This window comes from Miniopterus natalensis, chromosome 21 (genome assembly GCF_054644295.1).
Source record: "Miniopterus natalensis isolate mMinNat1 chromosome 21, mMinNat1.hap1, whole genome shotgun sequence".
NCBI lineage: Eukaryota > Metazoa > Chordata > Mammalia > Chiroptera > Miniopteridae > Miniopterus > Miniopterus natalensis.
In genome coordinates, this window is record NC_142101.1 from 18,705,408 (window position 1) to 18,733,396 (window position 27,989).

Sequence of the window (27,989 nt, forward strand, 5' to 3'; positions counted from 1 at the left end):
CCTACCTGCCCACTTGGATGGTCTCCTGTCCCAGCTGTTTCTACCCCAGTCTCTTCTCCGCAGTACAGCTGTGCTCCCCCACCCCAAGTCCTGTTCGGTCACTCCTGCTGTGACTCTCCACTCCATTCAGAATAACGTCTAAAAGTGACAGGGTTCTCTCCACTTGTCCCCTTTCTGCACCCCACCCCGCCCCCTCTTCTGACGTCCCGGGCTAGTGCTCCCCCACCCTCCCACTGGATTTCAGCTGTGCTTCCCTCGGTTCTCCTGATCAGGCCTCAAACAAGCCACGCCCGCTTCCAGCTGGGTCCCTGCATTTGCAGTAAATGCTCTGCACCTGGACAGGCTCCTGGCTCGTTTCCTCACTTACCTTCAGGTCTCTGCAGATAAACGCCTTTAAAAACAGCATCCTGCCACCCCCCCCCCAGGTCTCCTGACCCCCCTCATTTTTGTATGGATCACCATCTGAGATAGTGTGTATTTACAGCCTTATAATTACTCTCCCGGTTGCCTTTTCTACTACAACGTAACCCCAGCAGAACAGGACTTTGCAACTTTTTTTTTTTTTTTTAATTATCTTTATTGTTGAAGGTATTACGGATGTCCTCTTACCGCCACAATGACTCCTTCCATCTCCCCCCAACCAGGCCTTAACCACACTATTGTCTTGGTCCCTGGGTTATGCACATATGCAAGTAAATTCCTTGGTTAATCTCTTCCCACCCCCACCTCGACTTCCCTGAGGTTGGTCAGACTGTTTCTTGCTTCTTTGTCTCAGGATCTGTTTTGTTCTTTAGACTTTGTATCTTAATAGCAGTTGTACCTCCATTCTTTGCAACAGTGTCTCGCACATCGATTAGCACTTCCTGAGCCACGGGATGCAACATCTCCTCTAGAGATCTTGAATTCTTTTCTTTCTAAAAGTAAACTTTCTAAATCTTAATTCCATAGCCTGAACATTTTAAGTATTTGAGCTATAATCTACTCATTCCTGGCCCGAATTCCCCCGGTAGGGAAGTCGGACTAGTGAAAAGGCCTGGGAGGAGTAATTGCAATGAGTTCTCCTTACATGCCGGGCTCGTGGGCTTATTAAGCACCTCGCTTTCTCTCATTTAATTCTCGCCGCGGGCCTGCAGATCGGCGTCTATTACCACCGCGTTCTCGTCGTGCAAAGGGGCTGACACCTGGGAGAGGTGAGATGCTAACTCGCCGCCTGGCCACAGAGTTAAGAATCGCGGAGAAATCAAGGCGTGGCTGACTCCACACTGCCTCCTAGCGGCCCGCTCCACTAACGCGTGTCCAGGTATCCACGCAGGGAGGGGGCTGGATGGAAGGTACCCCCCCTCGCGGCTCCTGTGCTGCGTGGGGTTCCGGGACCTGTACGTGTACATACATTATAACATATACGTAGCCCCCCCCTTAAGATTGCTGGTGCGAACCAGGTTGTTCACACCTTCCGGACAAGTCCTAGGAGCCACTGCCCTCCAGGTTCCTCTCACTCCCACGCAGGTTCGCTCAGCGCGCAGGTGGGTGAAACCCCTTAGCAAGAGAGGATGGGGCCCAAAGGAAAAGGGACGTCCCCCATTCGGCTCACCGCTTGCAAGTGGGGGCGTTTAAATATAAGTGAACAAAAGCCAAGTTATCCAAAAACGGGCGACCCCCGGGCTCGTCGGGAAGTTGGCCCGGGGGGCGGGCAGAACGACGGGGCCCGCACCGCCAGGCCGGCGGGCCTGCAGCTGTGATGTGCGGGGAGGGGTTCGTCGGGGGTGAACTTGGCTCCGGGGTGAGGCTGCGGGGCCCCTCCAGCTGCGCAGGGCGCCGTGCACAGGCCCCCGGGGACCCCCGGGGAGTCTGCGCGCAGGACACGCGGCGCGAGGCTGGGGGCGGGAAGGGGCGTGGCCGGCTGCGCGGTGGGCGTGGCCGCGCGCGGTGGGCGTGGCCGGCGGCCGCCCCGCCCTCTCCTCGGGGATGCCGGGATGTTTACCCCGCTGACAGCGGCGCCCGCGGGAGGCGGAGCGGGGGCCGGGAGGATGGGCCGCCGCTAGGCTCGCTCTCGGACGCGCGGGCCGTGCGAGGCTGGGTGGCCGCGCCTGCAGCGTCCGCGGGGCCGGCGCGGCGCGAGGTGGCGTTCGGCTCCGCGCCCCGCACCCCAGCCCCGGGCCCAGCGGGCCTTCCCGCGGCGCCGCCTGGCCGCCCGCCCGCCCCGGGCCCTCGCGGGCGAGACGACGGCCGACCCCCGACTTCCTGGTGAGTCGCTGCGGGGCGCGGGCGCGGGGCCGGGCGGGGACGCCGAGTGGGGGCCGCGCGGGCCGGCCTGCGGGCCCCGGGCCGGGAGGCGGGGCGGGGCGTGCCGTGATTGCGCCGGGGGCCCCGGTCCCGCGCGTGGGCGGCGGCGGCGGCTCCGCGTCCCGCACGGGCTCGGGCGGCCGGGGCCGCGGTAACTAAGAAACTGCGCGGCCCCGGCGGCGGCGGCGGCAACAGGTCTTGGGTTTCGGGACCCGAGGAACTCGGGCGAAGTCCCGCCTCCTGCCGCCCGGCGGGTGCTGATTGGCGGCGTCGGTTATTTATCCGTCGCTGATTGGCTGCGCCCAGCTGTCAGGATCCGGCGGTCGGAGCGCAGCGCCGAGGCGGAGGGCGGGTGGCGGGAGCCCCGCGGGCGGGAGAGGCGCGGGGAGGACCCCCGCCCGCTGGACAGCGAACTCTCCTGGGACCCCGCCGGGGTCAGGGGCGTCAGGGCGAGGGATGGCAAGGCCCTAGCGAACCCCGGGGGGATGGTGGCCGTGGAAAAAGACGAAATTGAAAACCGGGGCCAAGGCCGGCGGGAGGAGGGGGACCCCGCAGGAGGGGGGGGTGGTGACTGGACCGCGTCGCCCAGGACAGTGTCAGGAAGCGGCTCGACCCAGAGGATGCTGCGGGAGGCCGCCCTGTGCGATCCGTCGTGGCCCCTGGGCCGCGAGCCCAGCCCTCGCGTGGCTGTAACCCGGGCTGGGGGTGGGCAGTAAGGACGCGCTTATTCTACCGCAAGGTCGGCCCCGTCCTCGAGCGACGGCGGGACGGAGCGAACCCCAGAAGCTCGCTGACGTAGTGAGAGCCCTGCCCCCTGGAGACGAGCTAAGCGGAGGAGGCGGCAGAGCCCGGCCTGGCCCCTGGTCTGCGGCGCGCGCTGGCCGTCGAGGTTGGGGCCGCTCGCCGCCCCTCCGGGGGCCTGGGTCCCAGGTGCGGGCGCGCTCCCCGCGGGGTGCACCGCAGGATCCGGCACAGCGCAGGGTGTGCGTGACGGACCCGGGAGGGCGCAGGGAGGCTTCTCCAGGACCCGCCCTCCTCCGAAAGTGCGTGGCCGGTTTGGGACCAGCCGACCGGCGCCGCCCGCGGTGAATCGCGCCCGTGAGGCGCAGTGAGCCCTCTAGTGCGTTGCGGCATCTCTAGCCGAATGCACGCGGGGTGTTCTTGGGCCTAACAGTTGGCAAAGGCTCGTGCACGTAAGACGGTTAACATGAAACTTGGTGGTTTAATCTCCGGGCGAAGGAATCCGCCCCGCAGCTGGTTCTCTGCCCGAACCGCAGCATCCTCTGGTCCCGGCCTGGGAGCTCGCTGGGGGCGGGGGGCGTGGGGCTTAAAAACGTTGCTCCCGGGAGCAGTCAAAGGGCGGAAACCGTGCGGGGACCCTGGGAGGAGGGCTGGCGAAATAAAAGGGCGAAGGGCCCGTCCCTCGTGGACGCCGGTTGCTTTCCCGCGGGCCCGAGAAGCCGCGGCGCTCCTGGAGGCCCGAGGCCCCGCCCCCGGGGCACGGACGGCCTCCGCAGCCAATGAGCGGCGAGGACAGCGTGGTTCCCGCTCGGGGGCGGTACTTCCGGCCCGGGCCAGGCTGGAGGGAGCGGGGGTTGCAGCTGGAGGGGGGTCCTCGGCGGGGGCCGCGGGGCGGGGGGCCGCGGGAGGCCTGTGGCCTGTTACATGGAAATGAGGGCGAGGGGCCCCGTCTTCCTCTCGCCCCTCGCGCGTGTCCCCCCACCATCCGGCCGCACCGTCCCCCACCACTGCGACGGAAACCTCAGGGTGGACGGAAACCCAACAAAACGTGGCCCCTGCGACTGATGGGTTTGACCTGAAGTTACCCCAAGTGTCAGAATCCACATCCTTAAGCGTCTCCTCGGTGACTCGGGAACCTTCCACGGTTACCCATCTTTGTTTAACGGAGAGCAGACGTTCATTCTTCATTCGGGTCGGAGTTGCTGTCCCCCCCACACGTGCTCCTTGACACGTGCTCCTGGAGGGACGACGCGGGGCGGCCTCCGGTGCGACGGCGCCCACTCGGGGAGGCCGGGCTGACTGGCCGCCGGAGTGATAAAGTAATAAAAATCAGCATCGCAGGCTGTGACCCCAAGTGCCCCACGGCGTGCGTGCCGGAGTATTCAACCTCCGACTCCGCGCCCCTCCAGTGAGCATTGTGGGGCTCAGATTTTTCTCAGCTGTCGTGCATTTACAGAAATGCAGATTTCTTTTTTCCCCCCCACTTAATTATGTGGTTTGAGAGAACATTAGAGACTTTTACAATGTATCTAGAACCAAACACTGTCTTCCTACGAACCAGATCTGATTTTTCAGAATGTATCAGTATAGTGTTATTAAGTAGCCACCACTATTCAGGGCATCTGAAGAGAAGACTATTAATGACGTTTTGGAAAAGAAGTTGCTTAATTAGCTACTAAGTTCCAAAATTCCTTTCAGGCTTTGTTTCCTTTGATTTTTTTTTTTTTTTTTCTAAAACTGGTTTTGGTATTTTAAAAATGTACATGTAGCTGCAGCTGCACAAGGCAGCACTCTGTCCACATTCCTGGTGTCATCAAGATTAAAATATGGGTCCCTTCAGACACTTGCTCAGGAGTTAACGTGGGCGGGTGTTTTATTACATTACATGTGAAACACAGCAGCAAAATTACTCTGATGCTTGAGGATGTCTCGGAAATGATACATATGGTAACTGTTTGCTCTGAATTACTCATCAGCAATTTATCAGGGTTTCTGTAAATATATAGCAAGATGTTTTAACAAATGTTTCTTCCTGCTTTTCAATGTCTCAGTTGAATTCCTCTTCCCTCATTTTTATAGGGCGTATGAGTGAACAACATTGTATAATTGTAATTAAATATATTTATTTGCTGGATATAACTGGAGTTGAGAATTTTTAAACTTATACATAAAATGAATGTAGAACTATTCATTCAATTATAAAACCTCTAGACTGCTGATTCCTTTTTTTGGTGATTAATAGTTGGATTATCCCTGTGGGTTATATATCTTCACAAAATGTTTTCTTTTATTCTAAAGAAAACACATATAGAATGCTTTCCGTGGTTTCTGGTGAGAGGTGGAAAGAGGACAGATGGTCATGAAGCAGTCTGTAATTGTGAGCAGGGTCACTTCTTTTTTAGCCTTTGTCAAAATAATAGCTCTGCCATACTATACATATTTTCACACTTGACCTTAGCCAAAAGGCCAAGAATCGATATATACATATTTTCATAATGAGCTTATACAATAAGCTATTTTGTAATAGTTATAAAGAGTTCATGAGAATAGTGTATACAGGATCAGAACTTATTAAATTGGTCTGTAAAATTTAGAAGTATATGTGATTTCTGTTGCTTAATGGAAATAGACCTTTCTGTAAATCTTTCCATTGGTCTTCTGTTGATAATCAGTATAAGTAAGGAGTTCAGGGCATGTTTTTCACTTCAGGTTGCTTTTATGTGGAACAGGGGCTCACACACTTCTCTCTAAAGGGTCGGATAGTACATACTTCTGGCCCCGGGAGCCATGTGGTCCCTTTCATAGCGACTGCACTGTAGCCATGGACACTATCTAAACAGATGGGTGTGGCCATGTTCCAATAAAACTTTACTTACACAAGATAATACCAAAGACCTAGCTATGATTCTAGACCATTGGCATTCGGGTTGATGTGGATTTCCCACAGCAGGGTTTTATAGCCTCTTTTGCTCCTTAGACCCTTGTGGCAATCTCTTGATCTTCCCCAGTCCCCCCAGAAGAATACCCAATTTTGTGTTTCATCTTAGAGACTTCATAAGTGTATGAAGTCTTCTAGATTTACCCACCTGTTGAGGGCTTTCCATCGTTCTTTGCCTCTGGGGACCCCACACCCATCCCGTAACACTGAATGAAGAGGCACCTCTCCAGCTTCCCCCTTAATCAAACCCAGTGGAATCTGGTGCCAGACATTCATTTGTGCTTAATCAACTTACAGCACTTTAACATGAATGTGGTTGTGTGGGTTTCTCTAGTAGTTTACACTGTAAGCCACTGCAATGTCTGCCTCTCTCACGTTTAGAGGGAATTCTGGCATGAGCAAGAGGGTGGACAGATTTTTTTCTTTATAAAAAAGTTAACTTAGTGTTCTATAAAAGACTTTCCCCCCACCAAACAAACAAACAAACAAACAAAAACAAAGATACTGTAAGGGCCCGTGTTTGTGGGGAGGGCCTCAGCCAGGGGATATACCTATCTTCTCTTCATCTGACCCCGAGGCCCCAATCCTAGCATTTTCTGTGTTTACCATGATATGAGAAGACTGAATACTGAATACGCCCCGTGCTTGTGTCCTACTTTATGACCTTGGTTGAGTTGCTTGGTCTGTTTGGACCCTAGTTTTCTCAGCTCAGGTGAGATGGCTTCGAGGAGAAGATGGAAACATCTTTGTAAAAGTGTGCTAGGTGCTCAGTGAGTGTCAGTTCATTTCACCTAATTCTCTGTTCTCAGGGCCTTCAGTTGTGGGGACCCGCCCCTGTGCCCTGTGCCCCTGGGCCCCGGCCCAGCTCTGTCCGGACGGCTTCCACCCGGCTCTGCTGCCTTGCACTCTCGCTGCTTCCCCTTCTCTCTCATTTCCATATTCATCATCAGATGGTTTCCCTGCCTGAGGTAGGGTTTTTATGATGGGGGTGGCGGAGAGGCAGTAACCCTTAGTTCCTCAGGTAGAAGAAAGACCACAGAGGCTGGCGGGTTATATTTTGGAATGGGAGTTGCAAAAAGATCCTTAAATACCGATTTCAAAATGGCAAAAATAAAAATATTCTCTCTAGTATGCTTATAATTCGTTTTTTAATTGTTAATATATTTTCCTCCTTCTCATATTTACCTGGAAAATTGCTCTAATTTTTATTGTGGTTGTAATGCTAACGAGGCCACCTAGCCTGTGACTGGGAAAATGGAATAGATACGCTTATGAGAAAATGTTACACTTCGGCAGCGCGAGGCACTGCGAATCCTCCAAGGCCCTTTACATCTGACTCTGGACCCTGTAGGAAAATAACGTGCTATGTTTGCATATGGTCCTGAAGACACCAGGTCATTTATTTTAGGCAAGTGGCATGTCCTCATTCTGACCAGCTCATTTCTAGGTATAGTTATTCAACAGAGAGAGACAAGCTGAGAGACATTTATTATACAGGAGGAATGCTCGCTGATGGGCTGATTTTATGGAAAGGAATTCAGGTTTTATTTTCAATTTCTAATAGCAACGTACGAATTCACTTCTTTTATGTCCCTCACTGCCTTTGGTGTTGGAATATGTGGGGGCAGGTGTTACTGTTTAGAATAGTGTGGGGGCAGGTAGGCTCGTCAGGGAAACGGGCCTGTTTTTCCTCCACCGAGACAGGCTGTCTTTGCAAAGCATTTGTGCTGCTATCATGTTTCCCAAACCCTGGTCCTCAGGGCACCTGTGTCAGAGATTCTGCTTCAACAGGTACAAGCATTTGGAAACAAGCACCCAGATGATTTTATACGCAGGTTTGGAGAGCAACTGGTGGGACCTGCATTTAAAGTAAGTTGAGCAGGCCCTGGCTGGTGTGGCTCAGTGGTTAGAGTCTGCTCTCGGCCTGAAGGGTCCCAGGTTCGATTCCGGCCAGGGGCATGTACCTGGGTTGCAGGCTCGATCCCTGCCCCCATCAGGGCGCATGCTGGAAGCAGCCAATCCGTGTGTCTATCTCACACTAATGTTTTTTTTTTTTTCTTTCCCTCTCCCTGTTCCACTCTCTGAAAAGCAATGGAAAAAAATATCCTCAGGTGAGCATTAAAAAAAATAAAAAATAAATAAATAAATAAAGTAAGTTGTGCAGGTGAGTGTACTGCAGATGTTGCTAGGCCACACTGAGAAATGTCATCTGGTCTTTTAAAAGTATACATGTTAATTTTTTAAATGATTGATTGATTTAGAGAGTTGGTTCCTGTTGCTGCTGTGGTTTCTGGCCAGGAGTGCGCAGCCCTCTGGGAGTTTAGGCCTAAGAGTCAGCCTCTCCTGTCACTTGTAACCAGCATCTCAGCTCAGATGCTGGCTGGGTGTTCTCTGGATCACTATAATAAATCAGTTAAAATAAGTTCTATAAAGAAGTGTAATATTTTATAAATAACCAGTGTGTAATGACAGGAGGAAATTCCACTTCTCACAAGTGAGAGAAAATAGTACCTCTAAGTGTTAATTTTTGTTCCATCCCAACCCAACGGCCCTTGTGGGTGTCCCACTTGCACTGGGTGCTGCTCTCACCATTTCTGGCGTTTCTGCAGCATTTCTCAGCGGGTGTGAAAGCTCGCCCACCACTTCCCGGCCCAGAGAGGGCGCAGCCCCGTCCCCAGGGCTGCCTGCTGCTCCGGCTCCCGCTCGGGCCTGGCCGCACCGGTTTTCCCCCTTGCTGTCTGGCCGTGTGGACGGTGTTCAGGGGCGTCAGGATGAGTAACCGGTTCCTTTTTCCATGACCGTCTTCTTTCCATTGATAACGAGTGCCGGCCGGTCCCTCCCTCTGCCCTCCCGTCGGCAACAGGCCCCCGCATGTCAGTAACCTCTGCTCCTTCACTGCCTCCTGCCAGGGGCTTCATTGGTTTACCTTTTCCAGTAATTTGGAGTTTTGTTTAGACCATTCCTATGCCAACCTTAAAAAATACATGGGTATAGAAGAAGCACTTGAAAAAGGTTTTGAAGTCCTGGATGGAGTCCAGGTTCATTTTCGTGTGTTTTCAAATGCCAGCCACAGGGTCTGAGTGTTCGTCTGAGCTACGTGAATGCCCAGGGAACCTGGCCTGGGAGGGAGCATTGCTGGTGTGATGAGGGGGCAGCTGGGGCTGAATGACAGACCTCCATTGTATTTCCTTCCTGGAACAGGAGCTCTGGAAGGTGTGAATCATGTCCTGCACATCCACATTTCCTCAAGACCATTCTTGTCAGAACTGGCCATTCGGGATGGCAGTGACTGCATCCCAGTGATGACACAGGCAGAGGGGCCGGGCACATCTCAGCAGTGAGAGAATGTCCAGGACCATTGAGCGACTGGTTGCAGGAAAGCCTGGGATGAATGCCAGAGACACGTCCCTGCAGGGGACGGACATGGTAGAGGGAGGCCTCACGTGTGGCAGAGATGAAGCTCTGATCTGAAGGGGGTCACTGTCGGTCACTGTCAGGACACTCAGATCTAGCCTCAGAGTCTGGGCTTGTCTGAGTTTTAACTTCTGAAAGGTCTCGGATAGGGTGAGGTGGGAACCAGGACTAGGAAAAACAGGCCACAGACATGGACTTGGTGGGAATAGGAAGGATATGTGGAGTCAACGCAGACAGGTTTGGTGATTAGGTAGAAGCTAGAGGCTTGGGCAACAAGGAACAAAGAGCTGAGTCTTTGGAATTAGAAGGTGGTTAAAAGATTAAACTGATTTGAAGCTGACTTTCTAAGCTGTTCAGTGAGTAGCCTTTATGGATGCTGAGGTAGAGGAAGGTTGTTGCACTTCCAAAGAGATACATTTTGTTTAGTGTCTTTTCATGGTTTTAATTGCTGGACAGTTTAAAGAAAAAGCACAATGTCACTATCTTTAAAAACAATTAGAGTACTTCTAAAGGGCCTGGCCAAGAGACCCAGGAAACAATGTATCTTCATAGGTCGTGTACAGGAAGTTAGTTGACCTGGCAGGCCCAGCGATGCAGCAGGAACGTTCACTCCTCTCCAGCTCCTGCCCCCTGCCCCACACCCCACCTTTGAGTCACTGTGACTTCTTAGTAAAATGGGATGAAATAAAGAAATGAGAGACTTGACTTTCTGGCAGATTCTCAGGGTGTTTTGTCAATGTCATGGGGTTGGCTGCCTCCTCGGAGGCAGGGTGTGGGTGTCCTTTACTGAGCAGAGGGGGTCAAGTCTCTTTTCACCGGAATGTTTTTGGATTACTCTGCAATTTCGACTCTTTGTAGACTTGTGAGCAGTAGAGTGCGGTTTAGATATCTTCTGATATCTCTACACACAAATACTCTATACATTGGGGCTGAGATAGTCACAGGTCTTCCCATGTACCCACAAATCAAATGGATATAAAACTGTGCGAATTCCTAATTGCTGGTTAGGGAAGGTGGGAGTTGACACACTCTTAAGATACATGGGAGTGAGGTTTGAGCTCAGTTACAGATAAAGTTGTCCTTGGCCTAGCCCTGACGGGCAGAGAAGTGCTAAACAGATCAGCGCCTGTCCCAGCAGAGAGTAGCGGAAGGCCCCCAGTCCTCACTGAACGTACATTCACCAAAGTTGCCAAGTGGAGAATAAATGATGGTGTCTTTGTGTGGTGGTGGGGGGACTGCCTCTCATGTCCAGTGTGGGGTGTGGCTGAGTATTGGGGGGACACTGTCTGACAGGCAGTTGGTTGTATGGACTCAAGCGCCACAGAGAAGTCCCATCTGCAGAGCTCGGGTGTCATCGCCGCGGAGGGACCATGGATGGTGGCAGTGAGTCTGTCTGGGGAAGTCTGCTGGGTCCTGCTTGTCCTCGCTGCTTAAAGGGCAGTTTCATCAAAGCTGACTACTCAGCACTTCTGGGAAACTGAAAGCTAACTCTCGGGTTGCTCCTGACTTAGCTCTAAGTATATGTAGGGTGTTTTCTTGTGAAAATCCAAGTTATACCATTTACTTAATTTTTTTCTGATGGTTTTTTTTTTTTTTTTTTGGTTAGTAAGCACTTGCTGCAGACCAAAGGCTGTTAAACCAATGGCCTGGAGTAAGTGATTCACACTATGAGAGCCTTCCCAGGAACCAGCCTGGGCTCCACGGGGCCTTATCAGCTGCCTGGGATATGATCCCTGCTGTGAATTATTTAGCACAAGGATTCAGCGGAATGTTTTTATAACCAGGCTTGGAAGGTGGGTCCAAGCTGTTTGTCTTGGCTCCCAGTGTATGCCCGTCTTTTGCTGTGGATGGTTCTGGTTTGGGTGCCACGATTTTTCTAGTTTGATGCCTGAACGGCTGGCTTGGATCACACTGTTGTGGGCTCTCACTGCTGCTGTGTGAGCAGCTGAGTGACATGGGGAAATATGAGGGACGTTCCCTGGGTCTGTAACAGCACCCTTTTCTGAATTTGGTTTCTCAGCAGTGTTTATGTCGTGTTCAGGTCAGTGCTTATCGGACCTGAACATGCACTGGGGGTAAAAACAGTGAGGGAGGTGTAGCGCTAGAGTAGCTGGGCTGAGGCGTTCGGGACACTGGACCTTGGTGGTTTGGCGCCCAGGCGGACGTCCGTGGGGGGGAAGCGAGGCCCGTGCACAGAGCGTCCGCGTGTGGGAGGCAGGCTGTGTGCAGCTGAGAAAGCATGAGTATTGATTTAAGTAAGTGAGGGACAAACCATTAAACCCCACCCAAGCGAGAGAATCAGCAGAATCACTTATTGATCGTAGAGCAAGAGATGTATTTTGTATGGAAATGGAAAAAGCAGATAAAATATTTCCTTTAAAATGTGCCCTCTCTCGTGGCGATTCTCGTGGCTGGCGTGGCTTATTTCCAGCAGGTGCTGCGTCAAGTTGTGGCAAATACACACCCAGTTCTTAACCAGCCAGAGATAAAGGTAAGTCACTGGCGCTGGTATGTTCACCCAGGACATTGGAAGGGGCCAGTGTTCTCTTGAGTATCAGAAAAGACCAGAAGCGATGGAACAGGGACCGTGGAGGTCGGCGGGGCGGGGCGGGGCTGGGCTGAGACATCAGACACACGGCCACACGGCCAGACCGTGACTCACGTGTGACAAACGCGGGTGATGGCCTTACGTTGCTAAGGTTAGAGAACACGCACCACGTGTGCGCCCTTTACACGGCCCTTGCAGGTGTAAGGGTTTGGGAAGGGGGCATATTTGTACAGCAGCCGTTGGAACGAGCGGAGACACATTCAGCGCGGACGCGAGACGGAACCCTTGTCGGACAAGGTTGGAGTCAGCGCAGGGGCCAGAAGTAGCGAGAGGGACGGGCTCTGGCCGGGAAGCCTGTGGTCTCGCTGCCGTGCTCCGCGCCGTGGACTCGGACAGTGATGTGTGTCAGCTATTTCTGAGTAACACTCGGAGGAAAAGGCTTCTCCTGGCCAGAAGGTCCTCCTGGTACAGAAGGTCCTAAGCGGGGCCGCGGCAGTGGCCGGGGTCGAGCAGGGGCGTCGCCCGAGCTCTGCAGGACGCGGTCGGGCCTGAGCTGCGCCTTCTCTGTGGTCGTGAGGACTGAGCCTTGCGCCCGGGAGCCGAAGCCCCGTCCTGCGGCCGCGAGCTCGCGTGGACGGCGCCCGTGCGGACGGCCGCGGCCTGTCCATCTCCAGGAAGAGGCTGCAGTTGCGCAGGGCGTGGCGTGGGGGGGGGCGTGGGGGCGCGTGGGGGCGCGTGGGCGAGTGTGGGCGTGTGGGGGCGAGTGGGGGCGAGTGGGGCGTGTGGGGGCGAGTGGGGCGTGTGCGGGCGTGTGGGGGGGCGCGTGGGCGAGTGTGGGCGTGTGGGGGCGAGTGGGGCGTGTGGGGGCGAGTGGGGCGTGTGGGGCGTGTGGGGGCGAGTGGGGCGAGTGGGGCGTGTGGGGGCGAGTGGGGGCGTGTGGGGGCGTGTGGGGGCGTGTGCGGGCGAGTGGGGCGAGTGGGGGCGTGTGCGGGCGAGTGGGGCGAGTGGGGGCGTGTGCGGGCGTGTGCGGGCGTGTGGGGGGCGTGTGCGGGCGTGTGGGGGCGTGTGGGGGCGTGTGGGAACATAAAAGCAGACTGGGCTTCATACCGATTTATAGGCGTCAGAAAACCTGAGCCCTGGTATTTCCCCCGGTGTGCTCGGGTAGGTCTCACAGCACCTCTCCTGGGCGGTCTCGTCTGTTCCTGGGAGCCTCCCCACTCCCCGGCGGTGATGTTCTAAGAAGGTACGCGTAGAAACGGAGGGGTTAGTGAGGCTTGTCCGGGTCATTTTGCCAGAAGAGTTCATATGAACACAGAATAAGAAAACCCTAAAAGTGATGGCAGCAGGGAAACCTGCGGAGTCCCCCTTTCATGTTGGGCTTCTGGTTTAAAGTTAAGCGCGCAGCTTTCCCTGATATTTAAACGCCTTGGCGTGACACAGGGAAAGTCCGCCCGGGTGCCGCGGGGTCATGACTCACGGCCGGTGTCAGGCTGCTGACATTTCACTCGTTAAGGTAACGGCCCGGGTGTGCTCTGCAGCCTGGGGTCTTCACTCGCAGCCCACGGCCGGGTGGGCTCCTTCCCCCTCTGCGGGGGCGGGCGGGCCCAGAGGGGTCAGAAGGCCGAGAAGGGCGCGGGCCCTGCGCTAGTTGTCATTGTCACTTAACACCCCCCCCCCCCCCCGGCAGAGCATTGTTTTGCGGATGACCATAATTCTGTCCTCATCTCTTACGACCGCCCTGACCTTTTAGGGGGACAGCCACTCGGTGTGCGGCTTTTGCGTATTGAAGAGTCACCGTGAGAACCCAGGGGAGCACTTTCAATAAGGGGACATTATTTTTCCTTTGAGAAAACAAATTTTCAGGCTTGTTAAGCAGATTAGCGTTCATACAGTCACTAAAAATAAAGGCGTGACTAAGTGACGGGCTTGCAACTCCCACGCGCTCAGCGTCACGGGTCAGGGGCGGCTGCGAGTGAAACCCGGACGCGGTGCTGTCCGCCTGCCCGGAGCGCGGCCGCGCCGTTCCTGCGGGGAGGCGTCTGCGGGGAGAGGCGTCTGCGGGGAGAGGCGTCTGCGGGGAGAGGCGTCTGCGGGGAGAGGCGTCTGCGGGGAGAGGCGTCTGCGGGGAGAGGCGTCTGCGGGGAGAGGCGCGGGGCGGGCGAGGCGTCTGCGGGGAGAGGCGTCTGCGGGGAGAGGCGCGGGGCGTCTGCGGGGAGAGGCGCGGGGCGGGCGAGCCGCGCTGCGAGGGCTGCGGGTCCGGGAGGCTCCCGTCACCTGGAGGCGCAGCCGCTCCGCGCGGCCTGCAGGGATAAGTCGCCATAAGCCGGGGTCTCCGAATAGCCCAGAAGGCAGCGGCCCGGGGGCTCGGGCTCAGCTTCGGCGAGGCCCCTGTGCGCGGCTGCCCTTCCCAGCAGAGCCCTCTCTCCCGCAGGCCCGGCGCGGGCCGGGCACCGACCGGCGCAGCGGCCCGCCCTCCACGGCGCGCGGCGTCCCTAGGACCTAGCCGGCTGTTACCGCGCGGGCCCCCTGCGCTCCCCGGCCCCTGGCGCCCAGGTCCCGTGTGCGGCATCAGAATGCCAGTAAACTCTGCGTTTGTACCACGCGACTGACTCGTTTATTTCAGAAGAAGCTAGAACTGAGCGAACTGGTGCGACTGAAGCCTCCCGGGGGCCGGGGCCGGGGCCGGGGCCGGGGCCGGGTTGGCGCTGTGCCCGCGCTCCTGTTGCTGCCCGAGAGTGATCTGAAGGAGCCCTTGCGGCCAGTGCCTGGCTGGCGTTCTTGCTGCCCAGCCTGCCTGTGACTTCAGTGTTTCAGGGAGATGAGACCCAACAGGACTCGCCGGGGGCTCGCCGTACCTTGTGGGGGCGTGTGGGGCCTGTGCTGGACGTAGCGGAGGCTCAGAGGACTCGACGGCAGCCTTACTGCTGAGGACTTAACGCTCGGCCCATAGAGTCCTCACAGCCTGAGGAAGGCCTCAGCGCCGCCGGGGCGCGCACGCGGGTCACCACGCGCCGTTCCAGAGTCCAGGGCTGCCGGGGACTTACGGGAAGGGGACGTCCCGGGGCTGGACTGGACCCCAGGAGTGTCCCATGGGAGCAGCGGGCTTTGTGCTGGCTTCAAGGGGAAGCCCCTGGGGTAGGTGAAATTGGGATTTCTAATGCTCAAAAATGGGCCAGTTTGGCAAAAATAGTGGGACATGAGGCTCTGACTCATTCCCTTCATAGCTGCCAAGTGGTGTTTGTAAAGTGCAAGGCGGACCTGGGCCCCCTCTCCCAGCGGGGGCTGCAGGGGTGGTGGGGACCCGCCTTCCCGATAGTCTTCGGCGCCTGGCAGTTGCTGCCTCCGGAGGCCACAGGCCCCCTGACGCGAGGGCCCGAGCGCGGCTCCTCGCTTTGCCCTGGGACCTGCCTGTTGCAGAGGAGCTCGGTGCCCTCCCGCAGAGGGGCCTGGATTCCGGGCCAAGGAATTTGGACTTTATCCTGAAGACAGTGGAGGCCAGCGGGAGGTCCTTGAAGGCCTGGTGGCGCAACAGGCCTTTCAGGGTGGCTGATCCAGTTGAGGTCCGGTGGTTGGTATGGGCCCAGCCTTCTAAGCGGTGTAGCAGAAGCGCTCCTGACTCACAGTCAGCAGTGTTTGTACTGAACGGTGTCCTCAGACCTCATTAGAGGGGCTCGGTTGAGGGGACCAGGTCCAAATACGTGCTGCTTTTTTGCTCTAAATTAGCGTCTGTAGTCCGCATGTCACCCCTGGTTCCACGTTCACTCCGGCAGAGCAGGATCAGGGAGGCCGGTTCTGTACCCGAGTGTCCCCCGTGTGCCCGTCGTGTGTGAGCACTGGGGACACCGTGATAGGACAAACACAGGCGTCTGTGGCCCCGGGAGGCGTTTTGAATGGTGCGGTGTCGCTGAGAGCTCTAGTTCAAAGCCATGGGAAGAAAATGTGAAAAGAAAAATGTTTTCCTTTCCTCTGTTCTGTGTTTCTCCGGGACGTCACAGGCTGAGTCTGGGAGTGGACATCGTGCGTCCCCATGGTGTCCGCCGTGCAGCTCACAGGGTGACGCCTGATTAACAACGGCTTCCTGCGAAATGGTTTTATAGTGAGGTGCGCACGTGCCAGACTAGGTTGTAAAACACGTTTTCATGTTCCTGCTGCTTAGTGTCCACTGACTGTCCTCCCGGCCCTCTTCCAACATCCTCAGCTCACAGTTTGCTTAAAATTAAAGTTAGTTCAGTTCATTGCAGCTTATTACATATTCTGAATATAATTCTGGAATAAGTTATATGGAGTTTAGTGCCCTAAAGGGAGAAAGTAACAGTGGCATTGGAAAGAGGCATTTGAAAATTTTATTTTTTGTTAATTATGATGTAATAAGTCCCTGGTTATATGAACCAACATCTTATAATCTGATTATACTTGAAGCACAACTGGGAAAAAAGGCAGCTCTGGCGTCGTTCAGGTTGGAAGGGCTCAGGGTCCGTCCCACTCGGGTGGCATGACGGCCGTAGGATAGTCGTGCCCAGAACGCGTGGCCGCCAGCCGATGCCAAGTCAGACTTTCCATTATTAATCCTTTCGGTTTTTACAACTTCTGGTTGAAAATTTCTTCCAGGGAACAATTTGTATACAGATTTTTAGCCTGGGAACAAACATCTCATGACCCACTGGCAGGTCTCTAAACGTTCAGAGGGATGTTAGGGCTTTTAGGACGAAGGCAGATTTTATGTTTCAAAATATTTATTCCTTTGGAACCAGAAAGTTAAAGTGACTTAAGTCATGCTCTGCTGTGTGGTGCGCGGGTGCTTCACTGTGGTGACTGTCTATCTGGGCCTTCGGGGGCTGTGCGTTGTGAGGAGGGACTGACAGGAGCAGGCCCCCGAGCCCCTCAGCATTCGTCCCGCAGGTCGTGCCTGAGCTCAGTTGAGGGCGGCCGTAGAACACTTCCGCCCATTTCAGTATAAATGTAATAGGTCTGTGTTCTGTTTTTATCTCATTGATTGATTTTATTAATTCCAGTGGAAATACCAGGAGTAATAGTGGAAATGGGCAAGAGAGGCTTCAGGTCCACACAGCGAAACCAAACAAGCAGCTCTGCAGGTCACCGCCCTGCGTTGGTTCAGAGTGTAGCACGTATGGGGGTTGGCTGGAGACACAGACTCTGGTTCAAAGCCACCGGAATCGGGAGCCCTTTGTTCTGCAGAGGCTTTTAGTAAACCGGGGCCGTCGCAGGGAGCAGTGGAGTTTGCACTGAGCCCCAAGCTAGCGCTTCATGTGCCGACAGGTCATTACAGCCATTCATTCCAGGCCACCCAGTCTGCTGACTCTGTTTGGCTGGACCTGAAAAGTCAGAGGTGCTTCAGCCAGTCTGTTTCCAAACCAGAAATAACTCAGACGTGGCCTCAGCGCCCCGGAGCCCGCGTTGGTGACCCCGGCTTAGGATCCAGACGCTGGCGACATCAATCACCACGGTGAAGCCGTGGCGCTGCCCTAGGTGTTGTCAGGAGTGTGAGGGAAACGTGGCCCCGCTTAGTTTGCAGAGAGGCCTGGAGAGGGCTGCTTGGCACCCCCGCCGTGGGACTCCTGCCGGTCACTAGGGAGTGACTAGCTGACGCCCAGCGTGGACGCTGGTTACGCCGGGAGGTGGTGTTTTGGGTTGGCAGCAGGTGACGAGGTATCTTGGGTTGGCAGCAGGTGCCTGGGGCCGGCCTGGCCGCCTCCCTCTCCGCGGCCGGGCTGGGCAGAGCGGCTGCTGCACCTGCCTGAGCCCCGTGTCCTGAAAGGCGTTTCACTCGCACATGGGTCTTTCTCTCTCTGAAAAAAAATAGGAAAAGAAAATCAATAAAGGTTTGTTGGGAAAAAGCCTTCCTGCCACTTCTTTTTTTAAAAAATCATTTTTTGTTTTTCAGTTGAAGACATTATTACGTTGGTTCCAGTGCGCCCCCAGCGGCCGTCCCGTGCGTCTCCTGCCGTCGGGGGCGTCGCTGCTGCGCTGGTGGCTGCTCCCTGGGCGCGCTTCCCCCGGGGCTGTTCTGCAGCAACCCGTTTGCATTTGTTCTCCCGCACCTTTTTCACCCAGCCCCCCACCCCCCATCTGGCAGCTGTCAGAGGTTCTCCGAATCTGTGTCTGTCTCCACTTCTCTTTTTAGGACTAGATCTGACATGTTTGAATTTCAAGCGCTTTTAGATTAAGAAACTGTTTAATAGGAAGTTTTCATGAATTCTCACAAGACATTTATAACCATTTGTTTCCATGGCCAATAATTTCTAAAGTCTGTTGATGTGCGTGATTGGAATTACTTTATACAGTCGAAGGGGTTGAGACAGATGACCCTTCCCGTTCCTTTCGCATGAGCGCGGAGGTGGTCAGAGGCCTCCAGGAAGGGGCCTGGGGTGCAGGGCGATCGAGCTGCTTGCATCTCATTTCTTGCCATACCATGTAATGACCTATTTTACACGCATCCTTAACTTAGTAAAATCCAGTTCCTCAGCAGCCCCATCCCTAGATATTTACTCAAGTAAAATGAGAACTTGAACGTGTGTGTGAATGTTTTAGCGGCTTTATTTGCCACTGCCCCCAACGGGAAACAGTGACGGTGTCCTTCAGCCGGCAGATGGATAAACACCCTGGAGCATCTGAACAGTGGACACGTAGGTGCCCCTAACTCAGGTTCATCCGTTTCCTCCTGTTTAAATCAGGGTTTGCAAGTTTGGCAGGAATGTCACAGAGGTGTGTTCTTCCAAGTGCATCATGTTGGAGGCACATGATGTCTGTTTAACTTGATCTTCTGGCTCAGGCGAGGTCTGCGAGGCTCTGTCTTTTCCCTTCACAATTAATAATAATTCTGGGGTCTTGGGGGAGATACTTTGAGACACTGTAAATGACTTGCTCCACTAGTTTACCCTCCACCGATGGTTCTGTCCTGAATCAGTTATTTCCCTGAAGACTGGCAAATAGTGACTTTTATCCCGCTGTTCTTTCTTTGTAAGGTGACATTGTCCCTCAGGAAGAGCTCCTCCCTTTCTGCTGCTTCTTAGTGCGTATCTCTGTGACTCACGGGCTTTTCATTCGATGGGCTACGGCGTTACTCTAGCATTGTCCCGGATGCGGCCAGCGGGGCCCCATTCGCGCGGGCTGTGCCCCTTTGACGTGTCCGCACTGTTCGGTGCACAGTGTTGTGTTTTCTGGCTCGGAGGCGTTTCAGGCTCAGCTTGTGCTTCCCCGCCCGGCCCTGTCGCCTGCATTTTCCTGGGAGCCCTGGCTCCTGGGAGCGGAGACCGGCCTCTGGAAACCAGGATTGGGCGCCAGGTCAGCTTCCTGGTTTTCACCGTAAACCTTGAGCGCTGGCGGCACCGATCCTCCTCTTCAAAGACCTGATGGCTATCGCAGCTCAGTGGCTCAGCGGCAGAAGGGTGTGAATGAACTACTGCGCCCGCGGGAGGCTCACCCGCTGGAGGCGGGAAACGCGCTGACTCAGGCGGTTAACCGGGCCCAGGGGCGAGGCCAGAGATGGTCCTGCGGAGTGGGGAGTGGGGCCAAGGAAAATATTTAGTTCTGGATTTGAGTAATTAGACTGCCAAGTGCTAGTCACCCTAACATTTCCAAGCGACCGCTCCTCAGTTTGGGGGTTGCATGTGCGCGGCGTCCGGCCAGTGGCCTTTCGGGAGGAGAGCGGGGCGCTGTCCTAGCGCCCCTGGGCCTCGCTGTCCTTCGGAGCCGTGGCTGTTCCCGCCTCAGCCCTGGAAGGTGCACGTACCTGGGGGTGTTTGAATAACCGGCGGCCGACGGGCACCAAGGTCAGGATCCCAGGCACAATGTACCCAACGGCTTGCTTACAGATGCGCACGTGAGCCGCATCTTTTTTCCTCTAGTGTATGTTTTATACTGTACTTTATAGTTAATTAAGAGTCAGCTTAGTGTTTTGAAATGTATGTTGGTTTATTTTAAGTCAATTTCTGCAAGCAGTGCTACATTTTTAAAGTGGAAGTCGGAGAGGAGCCCGCAGCCAGGACAGCCGCGTCCGTGGCGAATCTGTTGGCCACGCGGCCGCGGTCAGCTCGGGTGACATCTGGGGACTGCGTGCGCTCAGCATAGTTTAGTTCGCTTCTAATGGTCTCAGCTTTAGAAAGTTTGTAAATGTATTAAAATACGGGAACGAGGCGTTTCAGAGGCCGAGCACCAGGCGGGAGGCGGCCGGGCCCCTCCCCGCAGCCATCCGCGGAGACGCCCCAGGCCCGCCTCGCCCGCACCCGGCCCCGCCTCGCCCGCACGGCGCTCTGTGGCGCGGGGCGGGACGGCGACGCTGCCGGGGCGGGGACGACACGACAACGGGGACGGCGACACTGCGGGGGGGGGGATGGTGACGCTGCCGGAGGGGGGGGACGGCGACGCTGCCGGGGCGGGGGGGGGGGGACGGCGACGCTGCCGCCGCAGGACCAGCTCGGTAGCCGCGGGAGACACGGGGTCGCCCAGGGTCCTTTCCACGGCTCCGCCTCCCCGATGTCCGAGGACAGCGGCCGCGTGACCTGCGGCGGGGTCAGCACTGACCTTTCCCCTTTGCCTCTTCGCAGAGCCCCGACCTGCCTGTTCCTGCGGACGATGGACGAGCAATCGCAGGGCCTGCAGGGGCCGCCCGCCCCCCAGTTCCAGCCGCAGGTAGGCCCGGGGCGGCGGGGCGCAGCTGGAGCCGGGAGGAGGGAGGGACGAGGCCGCGTCCTCCCGGGACGGGCAGGAGGCAGCGGGGGGCGGGTCAGCCGCCAGGAGCCGGGGCCTCGGGCCGCTGTGGTTTGGTTTTCGGTGCGGATGGAAGAGGGGGCAGCACAGCCTCCCGCTGTGGTCTGCGGGGGAGGCCACAGCAGGCGTGACCTTGTCGCCCGCACGTGTCCCGCGACCCCGCCCTCCAGCCAGCCGCCTGCGCCGCCGGACCGCCGAGCCCGCCTTCCTGCCCCACGCTGCTCGGCCGGTCCCCCTGCGCCTTCCCCCTGCGCCTTCCCCCTGCGCCTTCCCCCTGCGCCTTCCCCCTGCGCCTTCCCCCTGCGCCTTCCCCCTGCGCCTTCCCCCTGCCTTCCCCCTGCGCCTTCCCCCTGCGCCTTCCCCCTGCGCCTTCCCCCTGCGCCTTCCCCCTGCTCCTTCCCCCTGCCTTCCCCCCGCGCGAGTGCCCCGCCAGGCGCCCCTCAGCACCCAGCCTGGAGTCACCGACACCCGGTCTGCAGTGACTAGTACTCGGTCTACAGTGACCGACACCCGGCCTGCAGTGACCGACACCCGGCCTGCAGTGACCGACACCCGGCCTGCAGTGACTAGTACTCGGTCTACAGTGACCGGCACCCGGTCTGCAGTGACCGACACCCGGTCTGCAGTGACCGACACCCGGTCTGCAGTGACTAGTACTCGGTCTACAGTGACCGGCACCCAGTCTGCAGTGACCAACACCCGGTCTGCAGTGACCGACACCCGGTCTGCAGTGACCGACACCCGGTCTGCAGTGACTAGTACTCGGTCTGCAGTGACCGGCACCCGGTCTGCAGTGACCGACACCCGGTCTGCAGTGACTAGTACTCGGTCTGCAGTGACCGACACCCGGTCTGCAGTGACCGACACCCGGTCTGCAGTGACTAGTACTCGGTCTGCAGTGACCGACACCCGGTCTGCAGTGACTAGTACTCGGTCTACAGTGACCGGCACCCGGTCTGCAGTGACCGACACCCGGTCTGCAGTAACTAGTACTCGGTCTACAGTGACCGACACCCGGTCTATAGTGACCGACACCCGGTCTGCAGTGACTAGTACTCGGTCTACAGTGACCGACACCCGGTCTGCAGTAACTAGTACTCGGTCTACAATGACCAACACCCAGTCTACAGTAACTAGTACTCGGTCTACAATGACCAACACCCGGTCTACAGTAACTAGTACTCGGTCTACAGTGACCAACACCCGGTCTGCAGTAACTAGTACTCGGTCTATAATGACCGACACCCGGTCTGCAGTAACTAGTACTTGGTCTATAGTGACCGACACCCGGTCTGCAGTAACTAGTACTCGGTCTACAGTGACCAACACCTGGTCTACAGTGACCGACACCCGGTCTGCAGTGACCGACACCCGGTCTGCAGTAACTAGTACTCGGTCTACAATAACCAACACCTGGTCTGCAATAACCAACACCCAGTCTGCAGTAACCAACCCCGAACCTAAAATCCACTCACCTCCCTGCGTAGTTCTCAAGTTTATAGAACAGTAGATACTCGTGCGCATGTTTACTGTCCGTTTCTTGTTTCTGTGTCATGTCCTTGTGTGTTTAACCCCTGCCCCTGTTAACTTTGTGGAATAAATGGAAACATTTTAGAAAACCTTTCCCCCTAATTCTCCGTCTCTGCCGCTGTCTGCGCTTCTCAGTCGGAGGCTGTTTCTCGCCGTGTTTAATTTCCCCAGGTGCAGCTGGGGGGCTCGGGGGCGAGACGGGAGTCCCTGCCGTTAATTAACAGCTTGTGATAAGCGGGCAGGAGAATCCGTATTATTGGTTATGGAATCGGGAGGTAGTGATTATTATCTGGGTGGGGTAACTCATGGTGATTAACTAATACCAATCCCAGGGACTGGTAGCTGTGGAGCTAGGTAGTTGGTTACAGTTGGCCTGTCGTTTTCCTTACGCTGCGCGAATTTCCTCTTTTGTTTGATAAAAGGCCGGTTACAGTGATCACCAGCATCTTGTTCAAGCCGATGTAAATCTTCATCGCTTAGTACTTTTAGGAAACAGGTACTTTTGAAATGCCCAAAATTCCAGGGAGGTAACTTTCAAAGGGGAAGAAGCCTGAAGAATCAGCCCGTGAGCACACGGGCGCGTGTGCTGCTGCTGCTTTGTCTGGTTTACAGTGAGGCTCGTAGGAAATAACCTGTGGCAGTTTGCTGGGTATGGTCAGTAGTCTAGCAGGTGTGCTTTGGAGACGAGATGTCTCGTGTAATTTTTCAAGTTCATAGGTTGAGCTTTATTGACAAATAAAATTGAAGGGCCTTTTAAAGTTTTCTTTTAAATTCTGTTAAAATTCATAACATTAATACAAAACATAAAGAAATTTATTAATGTGCATAATTGGTATGTGAAAACCAGCAGTAAGAGACGAATGCAATAACAATGGAAACCTTACTAACGATGCTAACTGTAATTAATGCTGGCTGTGTGTTAGATCGTTGATAACAGCCCCTCTGGGAATTACCGGGACATGATTTCCTCTCTGGGGAGTCTGGAGTCCACACGGCGACTCCTTTAATTTCCCCAGAGAGAATCATCATCGTAGTGCTATCCCGAATTATCTATCGCTTAGTAAATGCCCTGGCTTCAAATTGGGAGCAAATTAATTCATTTAGTCCTAGGGATTCTTAATTGTTTAAAGAGTCTGCACCTGTGAGAAGAGGCGCCGGGGGCGTCGCACAGCGAATGTTATTTTAAGAAGAGCATTTATGTGCAATGAGCTCAGACCGCCAGGTGGATAGTCCCAGCTAGTTAGCAAGACCGGGCGACGTGGTCAGAATGGGTCAGAGCCACCCGAGATTCGCCCTAAGAACCCGGAACACTTCAGGCGTTAGGTGAAGCTTCGTCTGCTCTGGGGTTGGTTTCTTAGTTGTCCTGTGTGACTTTGAATTTTCAGAGTCGTGAGTAACATCCGCTGCTGGGAAGCCATCGGAGGCCGAGGCGGGGCCTTTCTCCCCAGATCTGAGCCCGTTCCCTAGTGAGCCCACTTCTCCCTGATTCACGTGCAGAGGCCGTGGCGCCTGGTGCACTCGGGGAGCAAAAGGCGTGGCTGGTGGGTGAGGCCTCAGGCCAGGTGCAGAAGGGACAGAGCCTCTGTCATCGGGGAGGCGTCGTGTGCTTATTTATAGCGTCAGAAACAGTAGTAGGTTTTACTTTTGTACATGCTGAAGATCCTTCAGGTGACTCATAAAATCCAAAAGCCATTTTGCGAGGCTCAGAAAAATGCCTGGTCATTAGGGACTGTGTGCGATTGAGACCCAGTTTATGCACCAAACGGAGAGCGGGGAAAAGGCCGTTCAGTCATTTTATTTGGTTTACGATTCATCCTGATTTGAATGAATCTCATTGTTCTGCTGAGTTACCTCATTCCCAGCGTAACTCCAGTGCTCAACCGAAAAAATCAGGGGAACTGGGTGTCATTCAAAAAAGAGGCCACTCACCCGGTGGCCCCGTCCTCTTGTTGGAAGCGCCCGACACGGTGCTGCCCGCGGGGCGGTGTGGCCTGGGCGTGAAGCAGCCTGACGGCTCGTTGCCGCGGCTCCGCGCTGCCTCCCTGTCCGAGGCCTCCTGGAGGCTCCTCTGCACAGCTTGTGTTTATACAAATTGCGGTGCGGCGGGGAGACCACGCGCTCAGAGACGCGCCGCTCTGATCCTTCCGTGTCAGCTCCACGTCTACCCCGGGTGACAGGACACGGGGGCAGATGAGACCGGCTGTCACTCAGCCGCGCTGCCCTCTGAGGGGGGCCACGGGGGGAGAAGGTGCCGCAAATGGGCTGTGAAGTTTACACACGCTGCCCACTGCTGCACAGATTACGTGTAATGAAGTGTCGAATGCTCGGCCACATCGGCCTAATCCTCGGTGGCAGCTCATCCCTCGGCTGCCAAAACGCCCTCTGGCCTCCGTCGCCGCTCTGGCCGCCGAGCTGGGGGCGGCGCCGGGCTTAACCGCCCAGACGGTGCGATCCACATGCAGATGTAGGTCATCGCATATGTAAATGTGCGGCCACCCTGCCCGCCAGATCCCGGCAGCCAGCCTCCCCCCGCAGGCGGCCGTCACACCGCCTTAGCGGTCGCCTAGCGTTTGTCAGTCACCGTGCCGGCAGGAGCCGGTCCCGGTCACACTGGAGTGTGGCCGCGTGGTGGTGCCACGGGGTCCGGCCACGACGCCGAGCCCTGCTGTGGAGTGGCAGGTGCTCATCGGGGGGAGCTGGGCTGCCCCCTACGGGACAGGAAGGGATTTAAAGTTCAGAAACCGAAAGCTGTCGATCGCCATTATCTGAGAAGTGGGACTGTGGGAGCTTGTTACGTGGGCACCGTTCTGCGCCTGGGACACTTGGCGTGAGTCTCAGTGACCGAGAAAAGAAACCTCCTGTGACTGAACAGCACGCGGTGGCCTCCCTCACTGGGTACCTTCAGTTTTCTTTTTCTTGGTGGTGTGTTCGTGCTTTCCGTCTCATTTCTGACATGTTTCTATTCCCAGTTTCATTTTCTCATCAGGACTTGAGGCTGGAATTATCTGGATTATCGCGGAGGGTCGGGGAATGTTGGGTCACAGGGCGGAAGCCTTGTTTAGTCCCTGGGAGCGGAGCGAGGCCTGCTTGGGAGTGAGGGAGGCGCGGCTGTGGCTGGATGACGCCTGCCTGACGAGATGTCTGGGGTTGGGTCCCGTGGTGTGTGAAGTCCTACACGCAGGGCCGCTGGTGCGGAGGCCTCTGTGTCCGCAGAGGCCGTCCTGTTATTACTGTAACAACTGCTGATGGTTTTGAGAAACACTGTATTTGCCTTACGCTCCCGCGTGGGCAGGATTTTGCAGTTTTGCTGACCCGTTCCGTCTGACACGCTATGTACGTGTTCTCACGCCCGCCTTGTTCATCACTTTCCTTCCTCACCCGAACGGGAGTTCCCTGCGGGCAGGGCTCTGGGCGGCCCCGTGCCCGCAGCAGGACTCGGCAGCTGCTGGCTGAGCGGCGGCTGCAGGCCCCTAGGCCCCTAGGCCCCTGCTGATGCGAAAACAATTGCTGGTTGTGTATATCATGCGACTGAAAACTCTTCTACTTTTTAATTACAGAAGGCCTTACGACCGGACATGGGCTATAACACGTTGGCCAACTTTCGAATAGAGAAGAAAATTGGTCGCGGGCAATTTAGTGAAGTGTATAGAGCAGCCTGTCTCCTGGATGGAGTACCAGTAGCTTTAAAAAAGGTGCAGGTAAGCGGATTTCAATTCTGTAAGTCAATATAACATCACACTCTGAATAATTAATAATCAATAGAGAAGTGTGTCCTGATCAGTTGGGTAATCACTGTCTTGCATCGGGGATTCTGGGGAAGCTAACAGTTGTGCCGACAGGTTGAATGGAGGGAAGCGCACAGGAAATTGAGTTTTAGTTGTGCTGATGCCTCGGACAGAGGGAAGGACACGTGGTGACGGCACCAGGCCCAAGAGGGGCGTGAACATGGCGGTGAACAGAGCCGGGCCCCGGGCGGGGTCAGGAGGGGAGCCCGAGGTCTCGTCACGGGGGCTCAGTTTGGGGACAGGCTGCTCAGCGCATTGGGCTCCGTGGGCTCCGTGCAGCTGGGGGACCCAGGAGGAATTCGGGTAAGACGTCCAGTCAAGTAAAACTTACAGTGAGACGCGCCAGGCCCGCCGAACTTTGTGCGTGTGTGTCACGTGCTCTCTGCGCTGCGGTGTGTGTGCTTTTCTGCTAACATGTTGACAGACACCTTCAGGGCCGTTCCTGCGGGTCCTTGATGCCCCCACCCCCTGGAGGTTCCTAGGGTTGTCCTTCAGTCGTCGGTAACTCGGGCAGAATGAAGGTGGCGGGAGAAAACTTCTCCAATGATTCAGAGCCTGCCAAGAACTTGCAGCGGCACTTGCCCGGTCGCTGCTCGTGACTGTGCCCTTACCAAGTGCAGAGGGGACGTCGCGGAGCTGAGAAGATGGCTGCTGAAGCTAAGCCTGCAAATGTTTTATGAAAAACATTCTTACAGAGTCCAGATCCTTGTTTTCCCACGTGTGTCGCCTTTTCTTGCTCCTGCGTGAGACAGCTTCGCTGGGCCTGGGAAGGGTTTCGTCTGCAGGCTCGGTTTTCAGTTTGTCTTGACTTGCTGGCTGAGAGGGAAAGATTGATAAGACACTTCGGAATTTCCAAGGAAATGTCATTATAAATGTATTTGGTTCAGAACTCAGTGTAGCCATAAATGTGCCAGCAGTGCTCACTTCGCAGCGTTTGAGGAGTGACTTCTGATTAACAGTTAATCCTGAAGCAGCTTAATCTAAGGCAAATTAGAGGCCCACGACCTCTGTGTGGCGCGTCCTGTCTGTATTTCCCGTCGAGTTAAGACTTCTCAACGCCCTCACACATCTTCTGTCCGTCTCACTCACTGTCTTTTGTTTTTAAATATTTTTTTCCAGCAGAGAGACGTTGATTACTGGGAGATTGGATTAATATCTGTCTCCAGGCCTGCGACATTTTTATTTTAATCACTAGTTCCAGAATTATCCTTTATCTCCTAAAAAAATTTCAGGAATCCCTTTAAGGTCTGGGACCTTTGAAATGTTGTACTTCCCACATTTCTGCGTTATCTCAAGTCCCATGTGACTCGAGGTTCCTGGGAATGACATCAGCATTCAGGACCTGGCAGGAGTCGGCGATTCTTCTTGCCGTTTGGATTTTTTAAAGCATACGTAGTCTGTGTGCACGTGTGTGTGTGTGTGTGTGTGTGTGCGCGCGATTCCCGTAACCAACATCAAGTCCCCCCCTTTCTCTGTACATTAACACGCGTTTCTGTTGTTTAACGTGTTGCATGGTAACGTCGCTGCCCTGGCCTCATCTGGGGACTTTGGGGAATGAGTGGCTTTTCTCTGTGAAATAAAATGCCCACAGACCTCTACAGCCCCTAAAGATTGATCCGGAAGAAAAACTTTTAGTGTGTGTATAATTATGTATAAAATACCGTAATGAATTTACGTCGTGGCTTGAACCATAGATTACCATCTTATTAAAGAATTCTGGATTCTGTTTTTAGATATTTGACTTGATGGATGCCAAAGCCCGTGCTGACTGCATCAAAGAAATAGACCTGCTCAAGGTAACTAGCCAGTCGTGTGTGTTCTCTCTAGAGTAACTGGAATAATTCTCTTTGAGAAACTCTTTGTCTTACGTTAACTTGTGTAAAGGTCGAAAAAAAGATTGTACAAAAAGATCAGAAATGTGTATGTACTGATTCATGCATTTCTAGATGGTGAAATTTGTCTTAGGGTGATTTTATGAATTGGTTCCCTAGATAAGTTCAGTATGTTTAAGTCATTTGATGTA

The 27,989-nt window shown here is 55.3% G+C and overlaps 1 protein-coding gene across 3 annotated transcripts in view; it reads left to right on the plus strand.

Moving 5' to 3' along the window:
* Positions 1-2,194: 2,194 nt before the first annotated feature.
* Positions 2,195-27,989, plus strand: part of NEK7 (NIMA related kinase 7) — a 44,121-nt gene continuing 18,326 nt past the window's right edge. The window contains exons 1-4 of one of the 3 annotated variants that reach the window (XM_087829015.1): positions 2,195-2,244; positions 20,489-20,573; positions 25,739-25,879; positions 27,700-27,762. In XM_087829015.1, coding sequence (XP_087685141.1) covers positions 20,517-20,573; positions 25,739-25,879; positions 27,700-27,762 — 261 coding nt within the window. In that variant the 5' untranslated portion in view covers positions 2,195-2,244; positions 20,489-20,516. The remainder of the gene's footprint in view (positions 2,245-20,488; positions 20,574-25,738; positions 25,880-27,699; positions 27,763-27,989) is intronic. The other 2 variants (XM_087829017.1, XM_087829016.1) reach the window with 2 other exon arrangements.